Source organism: Phialemonium atrogriseum, assembly GCF_030411735.1.
Source record: "Phialemonium atrogriseum strain 8032-3 unplaced genomic scaffold QBC33scaffold_20, whole genome shotgun sequence".
Lineage (NCBI taxonomy): Eukaryota > Fungi > Ascomycota > Sordariomycetes > Cephalothecales > Cephalothecaceae > Phialemonium > Phialemonium atrogriseum.
Genome location: NW_026848157.1, coordinates 62,144 through 79,738, shown reverse-complemented (window position 1 = coordinate 79,738; position 17,595 = coordinate 62,144). Strand labels below are relative to the sequence as shown.

At 54.4% G+C, this 17,595-nt stretch overlaps 8 protein-coding genes across 8 annotated transcripts; 4 read left to right on the top strand and 4 right to left on the bottom strand.

Annotated features, from left to right (window-relative positions):
• The first annotated feature begins 90 nt into the window (after positions 1-90).
• Positions 91-2,307, top strand: QBC33DRAFT_495842 (O-methylsterigmatocystin oxidoreductase). Its single transcript, XM_060425556.1, has 7 exons — positions 91-318; positions 403-535; positions 632-823; positions 895-1,046; positions 1,124-1,362; positions 1,423-1,694; positions 1,777-2,307. The coding sequence occupies exons 1-7, from the start codon at positions 108-110 to the stop codon at positions 2,165-2,167; spliced, it is 1,590 nt and encodes a 529-aa protein (XP_060281357.1). The 5' UTR covers positions 91-107; the 3' UTR covers positions 2,168-2,307.
• Positions 2,308-3,247: 940 nt separating this feature from the next.
• On the top strand, positions 3,248-3,784 carry QBC33DRAFT_455632 (uncharacterized protein; the record flags this gene model as incomplete). Its single annotated transcript, XM_060424777.1, has 1 exon — positions 3,248-3,784. One exon carries the CDS (start codon positions 3,248-3,250, stop codon positions 3,782-3,784), a length of 537 nt encoding a protein of 178 aa, XP_060281356.1.
• Positions 3,785-4,105: 321 nt separating this feature from the next.
• QBC33DRAFT_455664 (glycoside hydrolase superfamily) lies at positions 4,106-5,517 on the bottom strand (the record flags this gene model as incomplete). Its single annotated transcript, XM_060424780.1, has 4 exons — positions 4,106-4,420; positions 4,500-4,637; positions 4,695-5,303; positions 5,377-5,517. 4 exons carry the CDS (start codon positions 5,515-5,517, stop codon positions 4,106-4,108), a joined length of 1,203 nt encoding a protein of 400 aa, XP_060281355.1.
• Positions 5,518-7,219: 1,702 nt separating this feature from the next.
• Positions 7,220-8,906, top strand: QBC33DRAFT_495839 (cytochrome P450 family protein; the record flags this gene model as incomplete). The annotated part of the gene is made up of 3 exons (XM_060425555.1): positions 7,220-7,451; positions 7,517-8,637; positions 8,718-8,906. The coding sequence occupies 3 exons, from the start codon at positions 7,220-7,222 to the stop codon at positions 8,904-8,906; spliced, it is 1,542 nt and encodes a 513-aa protein (XP_060281354.1).
• A 984-nt stretch (positions 8,907-9,890) lies between these two features.
• QBC33DRAFT_495837 (cytochrome P450) lies at positions 9,891-11,696 on the top strand (the record flags this gene model as incomplete). The annotated part of the gene is made up of 3 exons (XM_060425554.1): positions 9,891-10,187; positions 10,289-11,471; positions 11,556-11,696. The coding sequence occupies exons 1-3, from the start codon at positions 9,979-9,981 to the stop codon at positions 11,694-11,696; spliced, it is 1,533 nt and encodes a 510-aa protein (XP_060281353.1). The 5' UTR covers positions 9,891-9,978.
• Positions 11,697-11,813: 117 nt separating this feature from the next.
• On the bottom strand, positions 11,814-13,763 carry QBC33DRAFT_612530 (cytochrome P450). Its single transcript, XM_060432489.1, has 3 exons — positions 13,556-13,763; positions 13,197-13,451; positions 11,814-13,109 (listed from the first exon to the last, which is right to left on the bottom strand). Exons 1-3 carry the CDS (start codon positions 13,731-13,733, stop codon positions 11,908-11,910), a joined length of 1,635 nt encoding a protein of 544 aa, XP_060281352.1. The 5' UTR covers positions 13,734-13,763; the 3' UTR covers positions 11,814-11,907.
• Positions 13,764-14,001: 238 nt separating this feature from the next.
• QBC33DRAFT_560963 (lactonohydrolase) lies at positions 14,002-15,179 on the bottom strand (the record flags this gene model as incomplete). The annotated part of the gene is made up of 2 exons (XM_060430097.1): positions 14,002-14,543; positions 14,636-15,179. 2 exons carry the CDS (start codon positions 15,177-15,179, stop codon positions 14,002-14,004), a joined length of 1,086 nt encoding a protein of 361 aa, XP_060281351.1.
• Positions 15,180-16,170: 991 nt separating this feature from the next.
• QBC33DRAFT_593081 (Alpha/Beta hydrolase protein) lies at positions 16,171-17,159 on the bottom strand (the record flags this gene model as incomplete). Its single annotated transcript, XM_060431705.1, has 2 exons — positions 16,171-16,205; positions 16,241-17,159. 2 exons carry the CDS (start codon positions 17,157-17,159, stop codon positions 16,171-16,173), a joined length of 954 nt encoding a protein of 317 aa, XP_060281350.1.
• Between the last annotated feature and the right edge of the window lie 436 nt (positions 17,160-17,595).

The following is a 17,595-nucleotide window of genomic DNA, read 5'->3' as shown; positions in this document are numbered from 1 at the left end:
GGTGCAGATCAATTGTCACGGGAATTTGGGAACCAAGCAGGTCAGAAATATGGAATAAATCGACCGGCCTCATGAATCTACCCCGCATCCCGCTATCAATTGCGATCATGATGAGCTTCTCATCGCTTATTGCCAGCCTAGGCCTCGGCCTCGCTGTCGTTTTCGTCATCAATGGCGTCTTGAACGCGTCCAAGAGTGCTAAGCGCCCTGCTCGGCCCCCGGGCCCCAAAGGCCTTCCTCTTGTTGGAAATTTGAACGATTTGCCCAAGCCAGGCGTACTCGAGGCACACCACTGGCTGAAGCACAAGGAGCTATACGGTTCGTTCAACATAAAATGCGATTCGCGCACCGAGGGGCCATTCTTGCTAAGGCATGGTATTAATTAATACTTGGTGCCAACAGGTCCGATTAGCTCCGTAACGGTGATGGGACAAACCCTGGTGATTATCAACGACGCTCGAATCGCATTTGAGCTGTTGGAGAAGCGGTCGGTGAAACATTCATCGAGACCGAGGCAGATCTTCGCAGGTGAAATGCAAGTTAGAAATTCACAATTGCTGACGTGACCTCCAATTGCAACTTGGAAATCGTATTAATATCCTTATGACATGGGCTGACAGTAATACCATAGGCTGGGCTGGGAGAATTCCCTTGGACTATCTCAATACAATGATCGCTTCCGGACTTACCGCAAGAACATGAGCCGCATCATCGGCTCCAAACCGGCGGCGGCGCAGTACAATATGCTGCAAGAGGCTGAAGTTGGCCACTTCTTACTACACGTCCTGGACAACCCGGATGGCCTCGTCGATCACATCAGAAAGTCGGTTTCGTTGTCTTGAGAGTAATTAGCAGTAATTATCGTTTGTATGACTGACTTACCCGCTTTTCTAGGGAGGCGGGCGCGGTCATATTGAAGATCGCGTATGGCTACACGGCAGAACCGTTCAAGAATGATGTTCTTATCGACATGGCTGGCGACGCTATGGATAAGTTTGCGCGTGCTGGTGTTCCTGGTGCCTTCATGGTCGATATGATGCCGTTCTGTGAGTGCTCATATTCTAATCACGAGCACACCTTCACGATGTTGGGTGGACATAATCTGACCAGTGATAATTATCAGTGAAATACCTCCCTGATTGGATCCCTGGAACTGGGTTCAAGAGAATCGCCCGACAATGGGGAGCGGAGCTCACCGATGTAACAGAGAAGCCGTATGCTTTCGTCAAGCATCAGATGGCCCAGGGCAAAGACGACTCGTCGTTTCTCTCACGGTTGCTAGAGGCGGGTGACTCGAGCCTCGAAGAGAGGTTCACCAACAAATGGTCAGCCATGTCTTTGTACACCGCAGGAGCTGATACGGTGAGTGTCTTTGCTTTTTGACTTTGTTCCCGATTAGAATGATATCCTGACTTCTCTTAGACTGTGTCAGCACTTGCATGCTTCTTCTTAGCAATGACAGAGTTCCCGGATATTCAGCGAACGGCACAACAAGAGATTGATCGAGTTGTCGGCCACGATCGACTGCCTACCGCTTCGGATCGTCAGAATTTACCATACATCGAGGCCATGGTGAAGGAGGTTCTCCGCTGGCATCCCGTGGCGCCAATGGGACTTCCCCATACAAGCACTGCCGATGATATCTGTGAAGGGTATCTTATTCCGAAGGGATCCATGCTGTTAGCAAACGTCTGGTAAGTAATTACGCCGGGAAATAGCCAACGTCGCAATGTTCAAGGAGTACAGAAGTCCATCTAACCGTAGACGTCACCATAGGCACTTCACGCATGACCCGGATGTCTATGAAGAACCCATGTCATTTAACCCTGAGCGATTCTTGGCAGCCGAAAGCCACGAGCCAGCCCCGGATCCACACACGTTCGTGTTTGGCTTTGGACGTCGCATTTGCCCAGGGCGCATTCTGGTCGACAACGCCTTGTATCTCAACATTGCGCAGTCCTTGGCGGTATTCAACATCAGCAAGAACATGGAGGATGGCCAAGGGGTTGAACGGAAGATCCAGTTTACGCCAGGTGTCGTCAGCCACCCAGAGCCCTTCAACGCTGTGATCGAACCGCGGTCTCCTCACCACGAGAAGTTGATCCGGTCGATTGAGTTCCCATGGCAAGAGAGTGATGCCAGGATTCTAGAGAGCATGAAATACTAGATAGAGTCATCATTGTCATATTATGGATGGACGGATGGCTGGGTAGATGGATGACTTACTCTGCTGAGCTGACGGATTCTGAGTGACTTCGACAATCGAGTTCCCGTGAGATACAAGACTAGGAAGAGCTGATATGAGACCCATGTTCCCTCTTAACGGCTTCACTCGGCGCTGACTATGACCACGAGATCCGGTCTCCACATAACGCCACACAGATCAATCTCAGGGCCATTGCGGTTTGCCACGGCGGAGCCGCAAGGGTCAGTATATCTCATTGGAAACAGAGAGACGTTCGAGGCGGATACTACGTACCCAGAATCTAAGTGCAAGGTCTTAAAACCCACGAGAGAAACTTGGCAGTGGAGCCCATTGGCCTGTCACAAGCCGGCCTCGAGCCTTGGCCATAACACTCACTGAGGCAGAGAGGCCACTCATCGTCACGACACGAACTACTGCGGCCGCTCCGTAGCCGACTTGAGGCTCTCAAGTCCCTGGTCGAGCTCCTTGTCATTCCACCGTCCCCTTCGTCATGTCCCGGCTCCAGGAATCCTGCGTAGGGATCTCCATTGTAGACCTCAACAAATCAAGCGTTAACTTAAAGCAACGTGGCAGACCACTTGCAGCACAAGACGCCCCTCTCCCTTGGCGGAAAAGGAGGCGGGGCCTTGGGCTGGTACTCGGGCGCCACTGATCATGGCTTTCACCAGTAAGGGAACCTAGCTCTTCAGCGTGCCGTCACCAAATGGCAGGTCCATTTTGATCTATGTTCTACTGATTTGTTCTCGTTCGGGGGGTTCCATTCGACAGGGTTCCCCGCAGGAGTTCGGGGTGATTTGCTTAAAACCATTTGAGTTGTCAAAATGAATCTCCACGGATCTAAGATTTCATCTAATTAATTAATACTGCTGGATAAATACAGATTCGGCTGGTAATTATAAACTTCGGGAGTAGCCTCATAATATATGTAGGTATTTATGTCGTAGTGAATAGTCTACGGTGAGTTCAGCATTATGGGCATGCCTTCTCTGTGTGATCTACCCTCTGTCTTCCTTTACTCGAATCTTTGACCTAATTATCATCATGCATTTCCATCTTCTGGCTCTCATCTGGGTGTACACCTCCCACGCCTCTGCAGCCATTACCTGGCAGTTGCAGAGGAACTCAAATCCCACATCCGACCAAGCCGACGCCTATACTCGCATAGAAGCCGCCATGGGTTTGGCCGTGGCGCGATACACGAAGTTAGCCGTCCGTCCAAACAAGTCCATCACAGTCCAGTACGTGCCCAGCGTGGCCACCGCGGATGGGAACTTCAACGGCAACATCCGATTCGGCTCGACCCGGTCGTACATGAACGAGCGGACCGCGCTCCACGAGATCTCCCACACGCTCGGCATTGGCCAGACACAAGCCTTCGACACGAGATGCGCCGCGAACAACTGGCCTTCGGCGACGAAGCTCCTGCAGTCATGGGACGGCGCCGATGCGAAGATAAACTGTGGAGGCGGGCACATCTGGCCCTATGGGCTCAATTATGATGATGAAATGAGCGAGACAAATGCGGACCGGCACTGTCAGCTAGTAGATGCGATGCTGGGTGATGGACTGGCAGGCTGATCCCCTCCCCCCCCACTCTTCTTCCCCCCACCAACTCCCCAGGAAGACGTGCGTTTTTCTGTTGATGATTTTATGGTTTGGGGTGAGACTGTTTGTATACGCGAAGAAGCCGGTTTCCGAGTGATGAGTTTGCGTGGCATGTGTTGTTTGCCCGAGAGAGAGGTCAACCGTCGAAATAGAGCATTATACAAGGAGGCAGGGTTTTTTATTGCCAGCCACCTCGGCTCCCGTTATTGATGCCCATCGTCCTCACCTGTCTTTCCGGGCGCTGTCTGTATCTGCTGTTACTAGATCTGCATTCGTCTTGTCATAGACGACGCACTAGCTAGCCGCTGTAACCTTGTACACCGCCATGTCATGAGAACCCAGCTTTGCTGAGACCGAGGTGCCGGTTCCCGAAGTTCCGCTGTACACCTCGGTCCATGCCCATGACCCAGCGCCCAACCCGGGAACATCTGCAAAGTTGACTGATAGGGTCGCCGCGCCATTTACCGCGACCAGCCCAACAACAACACCATCGCTGAGCGGTCCGGCCCAATAAGAGGGTAGCTGCCGAGAGTTGGGAGCTGCTGTACCGGCGGGCTGGAAAGGCATCGCAGCCTTGCCCAGGGGGTCCTGGCTGATCCCGAGGATGCCCTTGGACGCGTCAGTTGCGATGGCACTACACTAGTCCACAGCCTTATAGTCATTCGGGGCCAGGTCAGGCTCAACTCACCGTATTTTTTATGATGGCAAGAGACGAGCTCTTGATCTTTGTCAGGTCCGTTCCCAGAATTATCGGGGACTTGGCCAAGGCCCAAAGTCCCATGTGGGCACGCTCTTCGTTCTCGGTCAGACCGCCGTTGCCGATTTCCTTGCGAGATACCGTTAGCGCCTGTATCGGCCCCTAGTCCCATGAAATAATATTCACCATCATGTCCAGGTCGTTGAAACCTCCCGGCCCGGCGTACTTGGCCATCGGCACCGCCGACGCGGCAATGGAGGCCACCGAGCTCCACTGGTTCGTGATGTCGCTCGACATTCTCCACGAGTTGCCCACGTTCTTCCCCCACGTCCATACGTCGTCTCTGCCCCAGTTGCACATGGAAAAAAAGATGGGCCGCCCCGAGTCGGCCAGCGCATCCCGCATCTTGATATACCACGCGCTGCTGTTGCCGCTCGAGGGCGTGTTGCAGTTGTCATACTTCCAGTAGTCGACGCCCCAGGACGCCAGCGTCTGCGCGTCCCGGACCTCATTGCCCTGCGACCCCGGGTAGCCCGCGCACGTTTGGGTGCCGGCGTCGCCGTACAGGCCGAACTTCAGGCCCAGCGCGTGGATGCGCGTGGCCACGGCCGCGATGCCCTCGGGCCACTTCGCCGGGTCCGGGACCAGGTGCCCCGAGCCGTTGCGGCTCTTCGTCGACCAGCAGTCGTCGATGTTGACGTACGTGTAGCCTACGTCCTTCAGGCCCAGGCTCACAAAGGCGTTCGCGGCCGCCATGGCGTTGGAGGCGGCGGCTGTGGAGCATCCTCCGACATTCTGGAAGGGAGATTCAGTGACTTATTCATTGGTTCTTTTTTTTTTTTTTCTTTCTCTCCCTTATAATACTTACCCAGCTATTCCACCCTAGAGCAGGTGTGCGGCCCACGCCGTTTTCGAGTCGCTTGTTGACGAGTGTCTCTGTGGAACCCGATGGAGCTGCCAGGCTAGCCACAGCAAGGGCCGCCAGAAGCTGCAGAGTCTGGAACTGCATCTTTGTCTCGATATTCGTTTTACTAGGAGAGTATCATGAGAGCACCCCCGTGTAAGGAGAAATCGAGCACAGTTATGCTACGGAAGATGGGATGCATATTCGGAGCGGTTTCCGCCGTGCTAACACTCAGCCGGACCGTCACAGCGGGGGTTAATTCTGCCGCTCCAATACGGATCTGAGCCAAGAAGCTGTAGAAAGGGAGTTCCATGGCCGGATATTTTCTGCCCAATCAGGTAAATCTTTTGCCATAGTCCTCCCCTTTGGACGAGGTTAACCGGGAAATACAGCGACGGATATGATAAACTTTGAGAAATGGATGAATTTTGTTATCCTACCTTAATCTATACGGCTTACAAGCACAGCTGCCACGCGACCTCTCTCCGTTTTCCCGCACACCCGCACCTGCGCGAAGCACCCGTTGCACGCCGCGTCGCCAAACCGGTCGAGTTGGACTGCGGTGCCCGGCGCCAAAGTTCAGGTAACCCTGCAATCTTTTGAAGGTAGTAATATCAGGACAAAAAGAATCCCAAGAGAAGGTTCTCGTGGAATGGTAGCGAAAGGGGGACGCGCAACTAGAGTGCTAGAGGCAGAAGCTCCCCGGATGCAGGAAAGACAATGCTCCATGGAGAAAGCGCGGAACCCGGACCAAGTCATAGTCATCTTCAGAGACAGAGCCAACGTGCAGCGGGTCGAGGTTGCTGCCTAGAGGATAGACAACGCCAACCGAACCGCCGTCTTGAATGCAGACAGTAATCTCCTGCCCAGAGCAGCGGAGACACTCGGCGCAGAAAACGAGGTCAATATCACCAAGGTCGCGTGGCTCAGCAGAAAGGACTCCGGCAAAGCCTACGGTTCTAGGTGGCATACCTCACCAAGAGCAGCGAGGCCAAGAGACTCCTAGACAAACACTTAGCACGAGGCAATCAAAACAACGTTTGACATGACAACGATAGATCAGCGAGTCAAGGCAAGACTCCTCTTTAGAAAATGTGCCAGGGATAGCAATGTGATCAGGGCCCAGATATTAGCATCGAATCTAGAGCATGTGCCCCAGGACAGAAGCGTCCAGGAACAGAGAGACTGACTAAAGGCTGCAGTATCAGAGGCAGTCCCAAACGTAACAACAAAGGCCAAAGCAGCACCTTATGGTGCACGATGGACCTTACACGACTCCGCAAAAGCTACACGAATTATTGGCAAAACCAGGCAAGAGCACAACACAGGACAGGCCAAACCAACTAAGAGCGCAAGAGGCAAGCAGAATGTGCAGCAAAGGAGTACCACGATGCCATCCGCAGGCAGAAGAGGGCACACTGGGAAGGACTTCCCTCGCCTACAACGTGAACGTGGGCTGTGTGGGGTTGTGTGGGGTTGTGTTGTGTGGGGTTGTGCTGTGTGGGGTAGTGCTCTGTGGCGCCGTAAGCAGGGAAAGAATATCCGTATATGGCCTCGCACAGTAGGTACGGTCGTCTGCTTTCTCTTTCGCCTGCGATTTGGAAAGCCTGAGGCCGTGGCGGGGTCGCGGCTGTCGGCGGCCGGCCTCCTCTTTCGCCGCCGGGATGGCATCTTGGCTCAACTTCACCACAATGGAGTAACTAATTACCGTATAATTATATTCTGCGATCCTTGTTGTTACCGACATTTCTGTCGTGTGTTTCTGTGACAAGTCTTGTATGCTACATATCTGCTACATATCATCACCATGGATTCTATCAAGCACTGCGCACTCGAGAAGGTGGCTTCCAGCCGTGTTGCTGCTCTCGTCTCTGTTGTCCTTGCATGTCTTGTAATCCGTTCTCTGTACCGTGCTTTCGTCACCCCTCTACGAGGTATCCCAGGGCCGTTCGCTGCGAAGTTCTCCCGCATCTGGAAGCTGGTGGAGGTTCTCAAGGGCCACTTTGAAAAGACAGATATTGCCCTCCATCGAAAATATGGTCAATAATTATTACCCCTCTTGCGCCTCCTCTTTCTGCAGACGAGTTGACCATTTTTTGCCCAGGCCCCATCGTCCGCATCGCGCCCAATGAATACAGCATCGACGACCCGGCCGCCCTCAGAGTCATCTATGGCCACGGAAACCAGTTCGTGAAATCGCCATGGTATTATGCCTCTGGACCCCCCGACCCCGCACAAGCCGACCTCTTCTCACAACGCTCGCCCAAAGCCCATGCCGAAAGCAGGCGCAAAGTCGCATCGGCCTACTCGATGACGTCGCTGCTGCAGTACGAGCCCTTCGTGGACGACTGCTCCGCCACCTTGCACCGCCGCTTCAGCGAATTCGCAGCCACGGGCGAGGTGATCGACGTGCCGCTCTGGATGCAATGCTACGCCTTCGACGTGATCACGGAAATCACGGTGGGCAAGGCGCTTGGATTCATGGAGAAGGGCGAGGACGTCGGCGGCTTCATGGCCAGCATCGACAAATACCTCTGGTATGCCGCCAACGTCGGTGTCTACAGCGAGTTGCACCCGTACATCCAAAAGGCGATGTTGTTGTGGTCGACGGGCGGCCGCAAGGCCAAGGGCCGCCAGAACCTGGCCTACCTTGCCGAGTTCACGCAGAAGCAACTCGAGGAGCGCATCCTGCAGGAGAAGAAACTCGATGGCGACCGTGTCGATTTCATGACGCGGCTGTTGCGGCTGCACGAGGAGAATCCGGATAAGATGCCTCTGGCCTCGTTGTTTGGCAGCTGCATGACGAACATTGGCGCGGGCAGCGATACGACAGCGATTAGTCTAAGCAGCGTCGTGTATCATTTGCTCAAGTACCCCCATGCGATGAAGAGGCTACGGGATGAGATCGACAGCATGGCGAAGAGGGGCGAGATCAGCGATCCAGTAACGTTTGCCGAGGCGCAGCGGATGCCGTATCTGCAGGCGGTGCTGAAGGAGGCCCTGCGGTGTCATCCGGCGACGGGCTTGCCGTTGGGGAGAGTGGTTCCGAAGGGTGGGGCGAGTCTTTGCGGGAGGTACTTCCCGGAAGGGACAATTGTGGGGGTCAACTCATGGGTCGCCCATGCCAATACCTCCGTCTTTGGGGAGGATGCGGATAAGTTCCGGCCGGAGCGGTGGTTGGAGAGTGAGGAGAAGTCGGCAAATATGGAGAGGTATTTCATGGCTGTACGTTGACACACTCCCTCCCCCCTTCCATCTCTGGTGATAATAGGGGACAGTAAGGAAAAGACTAACTTGCATGACAGTTTGGCATGGGCTCCCGCACGTGTATTGGAAAGAATATATCATTGATGGAAATGAACAAGTTCATCCCGCAGCTACTGCGGAATTTCGATTTCGAGCTCGAGCGGCCGAATAAGGAGTGGGAGACTCATAACACTTGGTTTGTCAAGCAGAAAGGGTTTAGGGCCAAGGTTGTGAGGAGGAAGGTCTGAGGCTGGTCTTGGTTTTGAGAAAGCATACTTTGGCAAGTCGTAACATACTGCAACTGGAAAAGACCACGTCTTTCTCCGTAGTCTCCCTGTCCATTTTAATGCCCATTGTGCATCAGCTTGCTCTCACGCCCCGCCCCCTTCTCTAACAACCCAGCATGATGACACACTGCCTCGACCAACGTCTTCCTCACCCCCAGCCACACTGGTCTCTACACCAACCTTCCCATCCTCTCCGCCCGCAAATAGCATGACTGCCTCAAACCCCCATACAGCAGAATCTCCTTCACTCCCTCCTCGCCACCTCTCCACCTCCCCATTACTCAACTATCCCATCTTAACCCACATATTCACCAGGTCCTGCGTAATACCATGCCGTGTGAATCTGTCGAAGAATATGCACTGTGATCTGCGCAAGCTACCGCCAGCCCCATCTGCGCCGACGAGGTAGGAGGAGCATGAGTACCATTTTCCACCCCTATCTGTAATTTGGACTAGCGCCAGCGATGATGACCTCATGGTGGTGCTTGTACTGACGGCCCGTCTCGCGAACTTGTATGTGCGTGGGCGTTCGAGACCTCCCCTTCACGCTACGTACTGTACATGTACGGAATAATTACAGTACGTTTGTGGGGGAAGAAGGAGGGGTGAGGGGTAGCAACTTTGGCGCTTGGCCTCCCCCCATGCTTAAGGAACACGTAAGGGAACCGTCCCCAGAGCTTTCGGGCGGCAGACCCTTTGGCGATTTCTGATCACGCAGCACGGCTAGACTCCTGCAGAGTGCCAGGAATTATTTTCTCCAAGGAAACCTAACAGTGGCAGTTCCGTTGGTAAAAATTGGAGCTGGCCTAGGGAATTCCAGGTGGGGTTGTGAATTGGGGAGGGAATGGGGGTTTTCAGCAGCTGGCTTCCCCACATTACAGGTCAGCAATATTATTTTCCATGCAAATGGGGCAATCTCTCCCATCTCTTGTCTTCCAAATATAACTGTCTCGTACCCCCAGAGAACGCGGAGAAGGAGTAGTGGCCTTGATTTTCTACTTTGGCTTCACCGAGTAGCTATACACCACCAAACATGGAGCCCTACCAGTATATCCTCGCGCTCGTCAGCGCCTTTGTTCTGTACCTTGTCCAATTGCTCCTGGCGAACCACCTACGCATGCGCAAATACAAACTCCCTCCAAGAATCAAAGGTGGCGTTCCTCTATTCGGACACATGTTCCAAGTTCCTCCGGTACAACAAGGTCCCTGGGCCAAGAAGCTTGCCGAGGAACACGGTGAAATGTAACCTCTCCAAACCCACCCCCCCCCCTTTTCTCTGCGCAAAAAGCGCCTGAACTTGTCAAGTCTAAAACTGTATACTAATCAACAAACCCTCCTGCCAGGTTCACCTGTGACTTCGGCACCACAACCTGGGTCTTCCTCAACTCCTCCCGCGTCGTCCACGACCTAATGGAAAGGCGATCCGGCCTCTATTGCTCTCGCCCGCCCTTCCCTGTGACCCAGGACATCATGTCGCGGGGCGCGCGCATCGTCCTAATGGGCTACGACCAGCGCTGGCGCGATCTACGCAAGATCATGCACGGCATCCTCAACTCCCGGCAAAAGGAACTGTACAAGCCGTTCCAGGAGCTGGAAAGCAGACAGCTGCTGTACGAGTACTTGCACCAGCCGGATAAGTGGTACGTTGCCAACGGTCGGTACGCGAATTCCATCATCATGAGCGTCGTGTTTGGCCGCCGCTCCGACCTCGACGATCCTGATCTGAAGGAACTGTTTTCCACCGCCGAGGCCTTTCTACTCCAGCAGCAGCCGGGCGTGAATATCGCAGACGGATTTCCATGGCTGGCGAAGCTGCCGAAACCTCTGCAGTGGTGGCGGGCCAAGGGTGATAGGATCTGGAAGTGGACGCACGGTGTCTACAAGCGTGAGGTTGAGAAGCTGGAGAAGAGGCAGAGGGAAGGCACGCAGAGGGAGTGCTTCGCGACCGAGTTCTTGGAGCAGGTCAAGAAGTCGGACTTCGACGAGAACCAGAAGCTCTTTGTCCTCGGTTCTCTCATGGAAGCTGGCAGCGATACGTCGAAGGTGTCGCTGGGCCAGATCATTGCTGCGGCAGCCACTTACCCCGACTGGGTCGTGAGAGCACGCAAGCAGCTCGACGAGGTGTGCGGAGCCAATGCCGAACGCCTGCCTGGCTGGGAGGATAAGGATGCCTTGCCCTATATCACTGCGGTGGTCAAGGAAGGCTTCAGGTGGCGGCCGAACATTGCCGAGATTGGAGCTCCGACAGCCTTGATCCAGGATGATGAGTATGAAGGCTACAAGTTCCCTGCCGGCACTGTGTTTACGTGGAATGCGTGGGCCATTGCGTTGAGCGAGAAGGAATATCCCCAGGCTGAGCGCTTCTGGCCCGAGAGGTTCCTCAACGACGATCTAAACAACGCCCTGAAGGGTCATTACGGCTTTGGACCTGGAAGGAGAGTGTGCGTCGGGTGGAGTGTTGGCGAAATGAATGTGTGGATCGCCATTGCAAGACTTCTGTACTGCTTTGATTTTGAGGAAGACCCGGTATGTTCCCTCCCCTTATTCCTGAACTCTTCCAGCCTCCTTGATCCGGCCGGGCCAATGCTAATTCTTGCTCTCCCATGACAGGCGCATAAAATTGACACTATGACGATCCCCCAGTTGGCGAAGGGGAAGGCACCATTCGAAGTCAAGATCAAAGTCAGAAGCCAGGCTCATGCCAACTTGATTGAGAGGGATTGTTTGGCGGCTACAAAAGTCAAATATTAAGGAACGAGATGAAAGTTCGTCATCGGTACATAGCTTCTGACACGGAAAATGAGATAACGTGATTAATCATATCTCGGGTACTTTGTAGAGATGCTACGATCGTAATTTCACGTGCCAGTCACCTTCCATGGCTGCTACTCCGTGTGCTCAAGCTCCACAGATTGAGGTGTCATTCTTCCCATGGTAATCATGTCAAGATAGCCCCGTGCCATCATGTCGTCAACGGATCCTCCTCTTGGGCCTTTCTCCATGCCTCCTCCAAAATAGCCATTCTCCTGGGGTCTCTTGGTTCCAGTTCGAACGGGAACGGCTTTGGTTGCGTATTAAACCCGCTCACGTAGTCATAATCCGGCACGTCGATCTCCCTCCCAGCGGCGTCTTTCTTCTTCGCGAACTTGCCCGCCCACAGTATCCTCGCAGTCAAGATGTGGAGCGAGCGTTCGGCGATACTCATGCCCGGACAGATCCGGCGACCAAAGCCGAAGGAGGAATAGTTCTGGAGGTTGGGGAACTTGGACAGCGGCTCGCGGTATGTGGGATACTCGGGCGACAGCCACCGTCGTGGGTTGTAGCGGTCGGGCTCGGGATACAGGGCGCTCTCGCGGTGGATCGCCCACTGGTTGGCGTGGACGACGGAGCCTCCGGGAACGAAGTATCCCTCGTAGACGTCGTCGCGGGTCAGCAGGTGCGGCACCCCTCCGGCTGTGACTGGGCGCCACCGCATCACCTCCTTGATGACGGCGCGCGCGGCAGGCAGCCGGGGAATGTCCTCAAAATCGGGCAGGCGGTCCCCGCACACGCGGTCGACCTCCTCCCACACGAGGGCTTGCCACTCCGGGTGCAGGGTCATGGCGAGGCAGAAGCTCATCATGGCCGCCGCTGTGGTACCGCTGCCAGCCTCGAACAGCGTCCCCACCACGTAGGCGCCCTCATCGTCGCTGAGCTGGAACTTTTCCTGCTGCTGCACGAGCTGGCTCGCAAAGCACATCGGGGCCGTTCCCTCGCGCACATTCTGCCGGACCTCATCGACCAGCTCGCGGAACAGGGAGAGCTCCTCGTCGTGGAGGCGGGCAGCCTCTGCCTTGAACGGCGCGAGCCATGTGGGGAGGTGCTTCAGCGCCGGGATAGTGTCGACGAGGTAGGAGCCCGGGGAGGCGATGCGTTCCAGGTTGCGGTTGACTTGCATGATGCGGAGCAGTGCGTCTTCTCTCCCCGTCACTAGTCGCTTGCCGTAGCCGATACGGAAGATCAGCCCCGCCGAGTACTGCTCGAAGACCTGCTGGTACGATGCGGGGTCTCGTAGCAAGTTGTAGACGGCGCGCGTCGACTCCAGCAGCTGGGCAGGCTCGTAGGAAGCAGCCACAGCAGGCATGGTGAGCTGATGCATGAATTTCCGGCCACGCCGCCAACGATCTGCCGTGACACTTTCTTCAGTTTCCGTTGGCAAGGCGCAGTGAAGGAAAAAAGGGGGGCGGCAGGGGAAGAGAGACGCCGACTCACCATTGTATGGCAGAAGCAGAGGTCGAAGGTTGTCTGATAGCAGCTCTGCAGCCATGGGCGTTTGCTCTCTCGACGAGTAATAATTTCCCCGCTCTCGCAGGAGGTCATTGGCGACCTTTTCTGTTGATACGACCACATGCTGCCGGCTTCCAAGGCTTAATCGATATATTGGACCGTACTGGTCCGCCCACTCTTTGAATTGCAGCCATGATTGTTCTTTTGGGATCAAAGGAAGGTTGCCAATCAATGGGTAACCTGCATGCTGGACTCGTCAGAAGAGGAGACAGGGTAAACCACAGGGATGGATCAAGATCCACTCGTCGTTTCCAAATGGTGGGCTACCCGCTGGACGAACTAACCTTTCGGCCCCGGCAGCAACCGTGTGTTTGATGCTTTCGCTCGGCTGGGATAGATGAAACGCACCAGAAGAAGCACCGGGAAGACAAGTAGAGAGGCGAAGACTAGGACCGTATTTGGCCTGAGATGCTGAACCGCGGCCCGTGCGACACCCCACATGGATTCTGAGTGGCTATTCATTTTTTTTTTTCCTTCTTTACACCAACAATGAGCCTCGAGGGAGGAGATAAAAGCAAATCGTAACGACGACGGGAATCTAATGTGAGCCCCCTCGGTTATTGATTCATGCTTGCACCGGCATTTTCTGGGGCGGGGGAGGGGCGGGCGGGGTTTGTGGCCCGCAACTAGTGGGCCTACAAGAGGAGTCTCCTTGGCATCTAGGCCAGATCCGATCCGTGAGCACGGGGTGTCAGGGAAGAGACGGCGGCTATTAGTTACACTTGGACGCTTAGCGTACTTCCGGACCCGGAAGGTTCAACCTAAGCTCGCTAACCCCTTCAACACCAAGCATCCATATCGTGTCGAAATTCTGACCAGTCCACGCAAAATTCAATACTGTATAGTTTGCCTGCGCCCTAACCAGCAGCGTGCCATCTTGGTCCAGGATGTCCAAACCAGTGCCCGCAGCAGTGACAATGTAGCCATTCCTTGCTATCTTGATACCGTCGGGGAAGAAGGTTGGCGTCTGGTAGACAACGCGTTTATTTCTGAGCGAGTTGCCGCTGCAAGCAACGTCGTACGCATAGACATTGTGTTTGCCAGTCATGTTGTAGACGGGACCTTGCGGCCCGATGTATTGCTGATATGTACCGCCCGCAGCCCCGCTATCCGCGATGTAGAGCGTTTTGAAGTCAGGTGAGAAGGCGATTCCGTTGGGCTGGTCGACCGTATCGTCCACCATGTTGACGGCGCCGGTTGAGGGCCGGAATCGCCAGACGGCGGTTTGGAACTGGGGTGCTTGGTCGTTGATTCCATTAAACCACCCGTAATCTGTAAGTCCGTCAGCAAGCCGTGCGTTGGATTTGATTTGCAGCATCCCCGAACGACATGGTGTCCTGACAGTGTTCGCGCATGAAACTTACAGGTATCCGTGAACCAGATATCTCCCTTTGGATCTATGGCGACGTCGTTTAGACCGCTGAAGTACTGCCCGAAATAGTTGTTCAGCAAAGGCTGCGATTTCCCGGTCGTAAAGTTGACGGCAAATATCCCAGGCCTGTATTCGGTGCCATTGATGGAATGCCCACCACCGGTGACCCAGTGAAGCAAGCCATTGTGTACCGCACCGCCGTTGACTGCATACACGGGTGGATCGGACAGGAATTCCGACCAAGTGGGCGGGGTCTGGCTTAGATTGACCATGATCTGAGGCAAGTAGTCCGGATCAGGAGGGCCAAGTTGTGAGAATAGCAGGACGTCATGGCTCGCCAGGTAAACAGGGGCCTCGTGAGCCCCGGGTACAGTGAACATGTACTTGTTGCTGGGGCTGGGACCGAGAAGCTTTAGACCTCGTTCTCTGTCAAAGACAAGAAAATCGGCTCCTGCGACTTGGGCAAAGCTTGGGTCATTGGGGACCTCTGTGGCGCTGTAGTCGTCGGTAGCGTTTCGAACAAAATGGAATGGCATCACAGAGCTGTAGTGATTGATACAGACCACATTCGGCGTGGAAGGGGAACATGGCTCCGCGATGGGATTATTAGCAAGGCCATTAGCCACTGCCGAGAAGTATTGAGCTCCAAGGAGGAGAGGGAGCCGGCTAGAACGCATGATCAATAGATTTGAGCAGATATGTAAGGGGTTGTTTCCCAGGTTTTGCAAATCATGGTGATACAAGACGCAGACTTTTATATACATTAGGCAGATGGAGGGAGAGCTGTAGAGGTTAGACCTAGTCCCTGTATAACTAGCCTCCACATTGCCAAGATGCCAAAGGATCTCTTCCTTACACTGCTTTAGGATGATATTGGCGAGGATAGGATACTCGTCTGTACGCCATCCTGCTTTGGCAGGAATATGTACTAGTTTACCTACTTGCAGGTGAGGGCCGATCTCGATAGCAGGCTAGGTCGAGAATATCAGCTGCTCCAGGGCCCCGTCGCCGGATGCTTATTCACAAAGCCCGCACAGACTTCCAGAGGCCCGATAGCGGTCTTGATCAAGCCCACACAGAGCGGCTTGTCGGCAGATGTTTCACCGTTGGCCGGCTTCCCCGCAAGAGAATCCGGGGTAACTTAGCACCAACCCCCCACTCGTGTGGGGTGATGCACGGTAAATGTGGAGTACGAGTAGGTAGCACTTCATGTGGGGTAAGATAGCCAGTAAACTTGCACGGTTTGGGCCACTGTGGCGTCCAAGAAGCAAGCCAGCATCTTGGTACTGCCAGACGTTCTAATTCCCCACCTCTCATGTACTTGGTAGATTCCATTAGCTAATAAGAGTCCATGTTTAGGCTTAGGACGAATCAGTTCTTGCCCTGTTGTCAATATGATTGAGAATCGTGCGTTGTACTGGTAGATTACCTTCGGAGAAATGGCAAAATGGGCGATGGTATATGCAAAACACAGGCAAACACTAGGAAACACTGGTAAATCTCTGTGCGTCCCGTAAGCCCCTCTCATTATGTCATGACAATGGCCTTGACGAAGACGAGTTCTATTAATACTAATTACAGGCCCAGGCTTACTAACTTCGAATCTCTTTGTAGAATGCACAGATGGCGTCTAGACACTCCTCTGCTCGCTCTGAGTAGATCTCATGCCCTGGGCCGTCGATTGGCACCAGCTTCGCATGGGGCACCTGTGACTGCACATACAGTGACTCCTCCATGGGCACAGCAGCGCTGTTCGTGGGAGCTAGGATCAGCATTGGGCACTTCACTCCCTGGAGGTAGGGCCGTGAGGTCAGCTTGGACAGGAATATCACATAACCAGCCAACCCCTCCCTAGGGATCCTATCAGCCTGCTCATACCACCACCGAATGTACTCTTTGCCTCTGTGAACCGGGAGAGTGCCGGGCCGTTTGGCCATCTCTTCGCCCCACCCGCGGGCCCCCAACTCCATGACGGCCTCCGCCCAGGAAGCTTTGCCCACGCGAAAGAGATCAATCGCCGCGGGAGGCAGCATAGTTGGCGATGACATGGTCACCAGCGATGCCACGCGGGCAGGGTGCGTAGCAGCCAGGATGGTGCCGATCTCGCCGGATGTCGCCTCGGCCAGGAAATGCACGCGCTGGATCTTCAGCTGGTCGAGGAAGTCGACGATTTCGTTGACGATGGTGGCCGGGGTGTAGTCGTAACCCCCTTCGTAGATGTTGTTCTCCGTGTCGCTCCATGGCGAGATCCGCTTGGGGTACGATGATCGTCCATGACCGCGGGCATCGCGGCGAATGACAATATAGTCTCGGCTGAGTCGGGGAACGAAGTGATAGAAGAATTCGCTCGTGTGTGCGCATCCGTGCTGAATGAGCACTACTTCTTTCTGCGAGTCGGGCAGCCAGGGGTCCACAAAGCTATCAAGGTGGTAGAATGAGTTCTGGCCATTCGGGTGAGTGACATAGTAACCCGGTGCGGGATCTCTGGCCACGACAGTGAGGGCGGTGTTCGACATGGTGTTTGGTAATGTCTAGGGCAACACAGTCGTCGAGCTTGGTGCTCGATAAATGTGGTGAAGGGTCTCGGACAACGCAGGGCTTTACGTCGGGTGGATGAATCAATATATTACCTCACCTGTGTCTTCTATACGTAGAGTGGGGGAGAGGTAACTTGCTAGTGTAATTCTTTCTCGGACACCAGTGTCGACGACTTGGTGAGGTGGGGTCTACATATGCCTAATTATACCCTGGACTCTACCCCACAACCATATTTTGGGAAGCATCAACGTAGGGAAGAAAGAACTGAAATATCACCACGTCCTTCAACACTAGCGGAGAGTAGATAACTTCAATAGACCAGCGGAAGGCGACGTCATTGGAGTTCAAGGGCTTGAAGGTGAACAATCATTATGAGTAGTAGGCGATACTAGATGCAACCACCAGAGGCAGGCA

Bases quoted from the DNA above. Each gene is read 5' to 3' on its own strand.
- QBC33DRAFT_495842 (XM_060425556.1), top strand. From the start codon at position 108: ATGATGAGCTTCTCATCGCTTATTGCCAGCCTAGGCCTCGGCCTCGCT. The intron at 1,047-1,123 runs GTGAGTGCTCAT...GATAATTATCAG, and splicing joins GGTCGATATGATGCCGTTCT to TGAAATACCTCCCTGATTGG. The intron at 1,363-1,422 runs GTGAGTGTCTTT...GACTTCTCTTAG, and splicing joins ACACCGCAGGAGCTGATACG to ACTGTGTCAGCACTTGCATG.
- QBC33DRAFT_612530 (XM_060432489.1), bottom strand. From the start codon at position 13,733: ATGAATAGCCACTCAGAATCCATGTGGGGTGTCGCACGGGCCGCGGTT. The intron at 13,452-13,555 runs GTTAGTTCGTCC...TCCAGCATGCAG, and splicing joins GTTGCTGCCGGGGCCGAAAG to GTTACCCATTGATTGGCAAC. The intron at 13,110-13,196 runs GTGAGTCGGCGT...GTGTCACGGCAG, and splicing joins TCTGCTTCTGCCATACAATG to ATCGTTGGCGGCGTGGCCGG.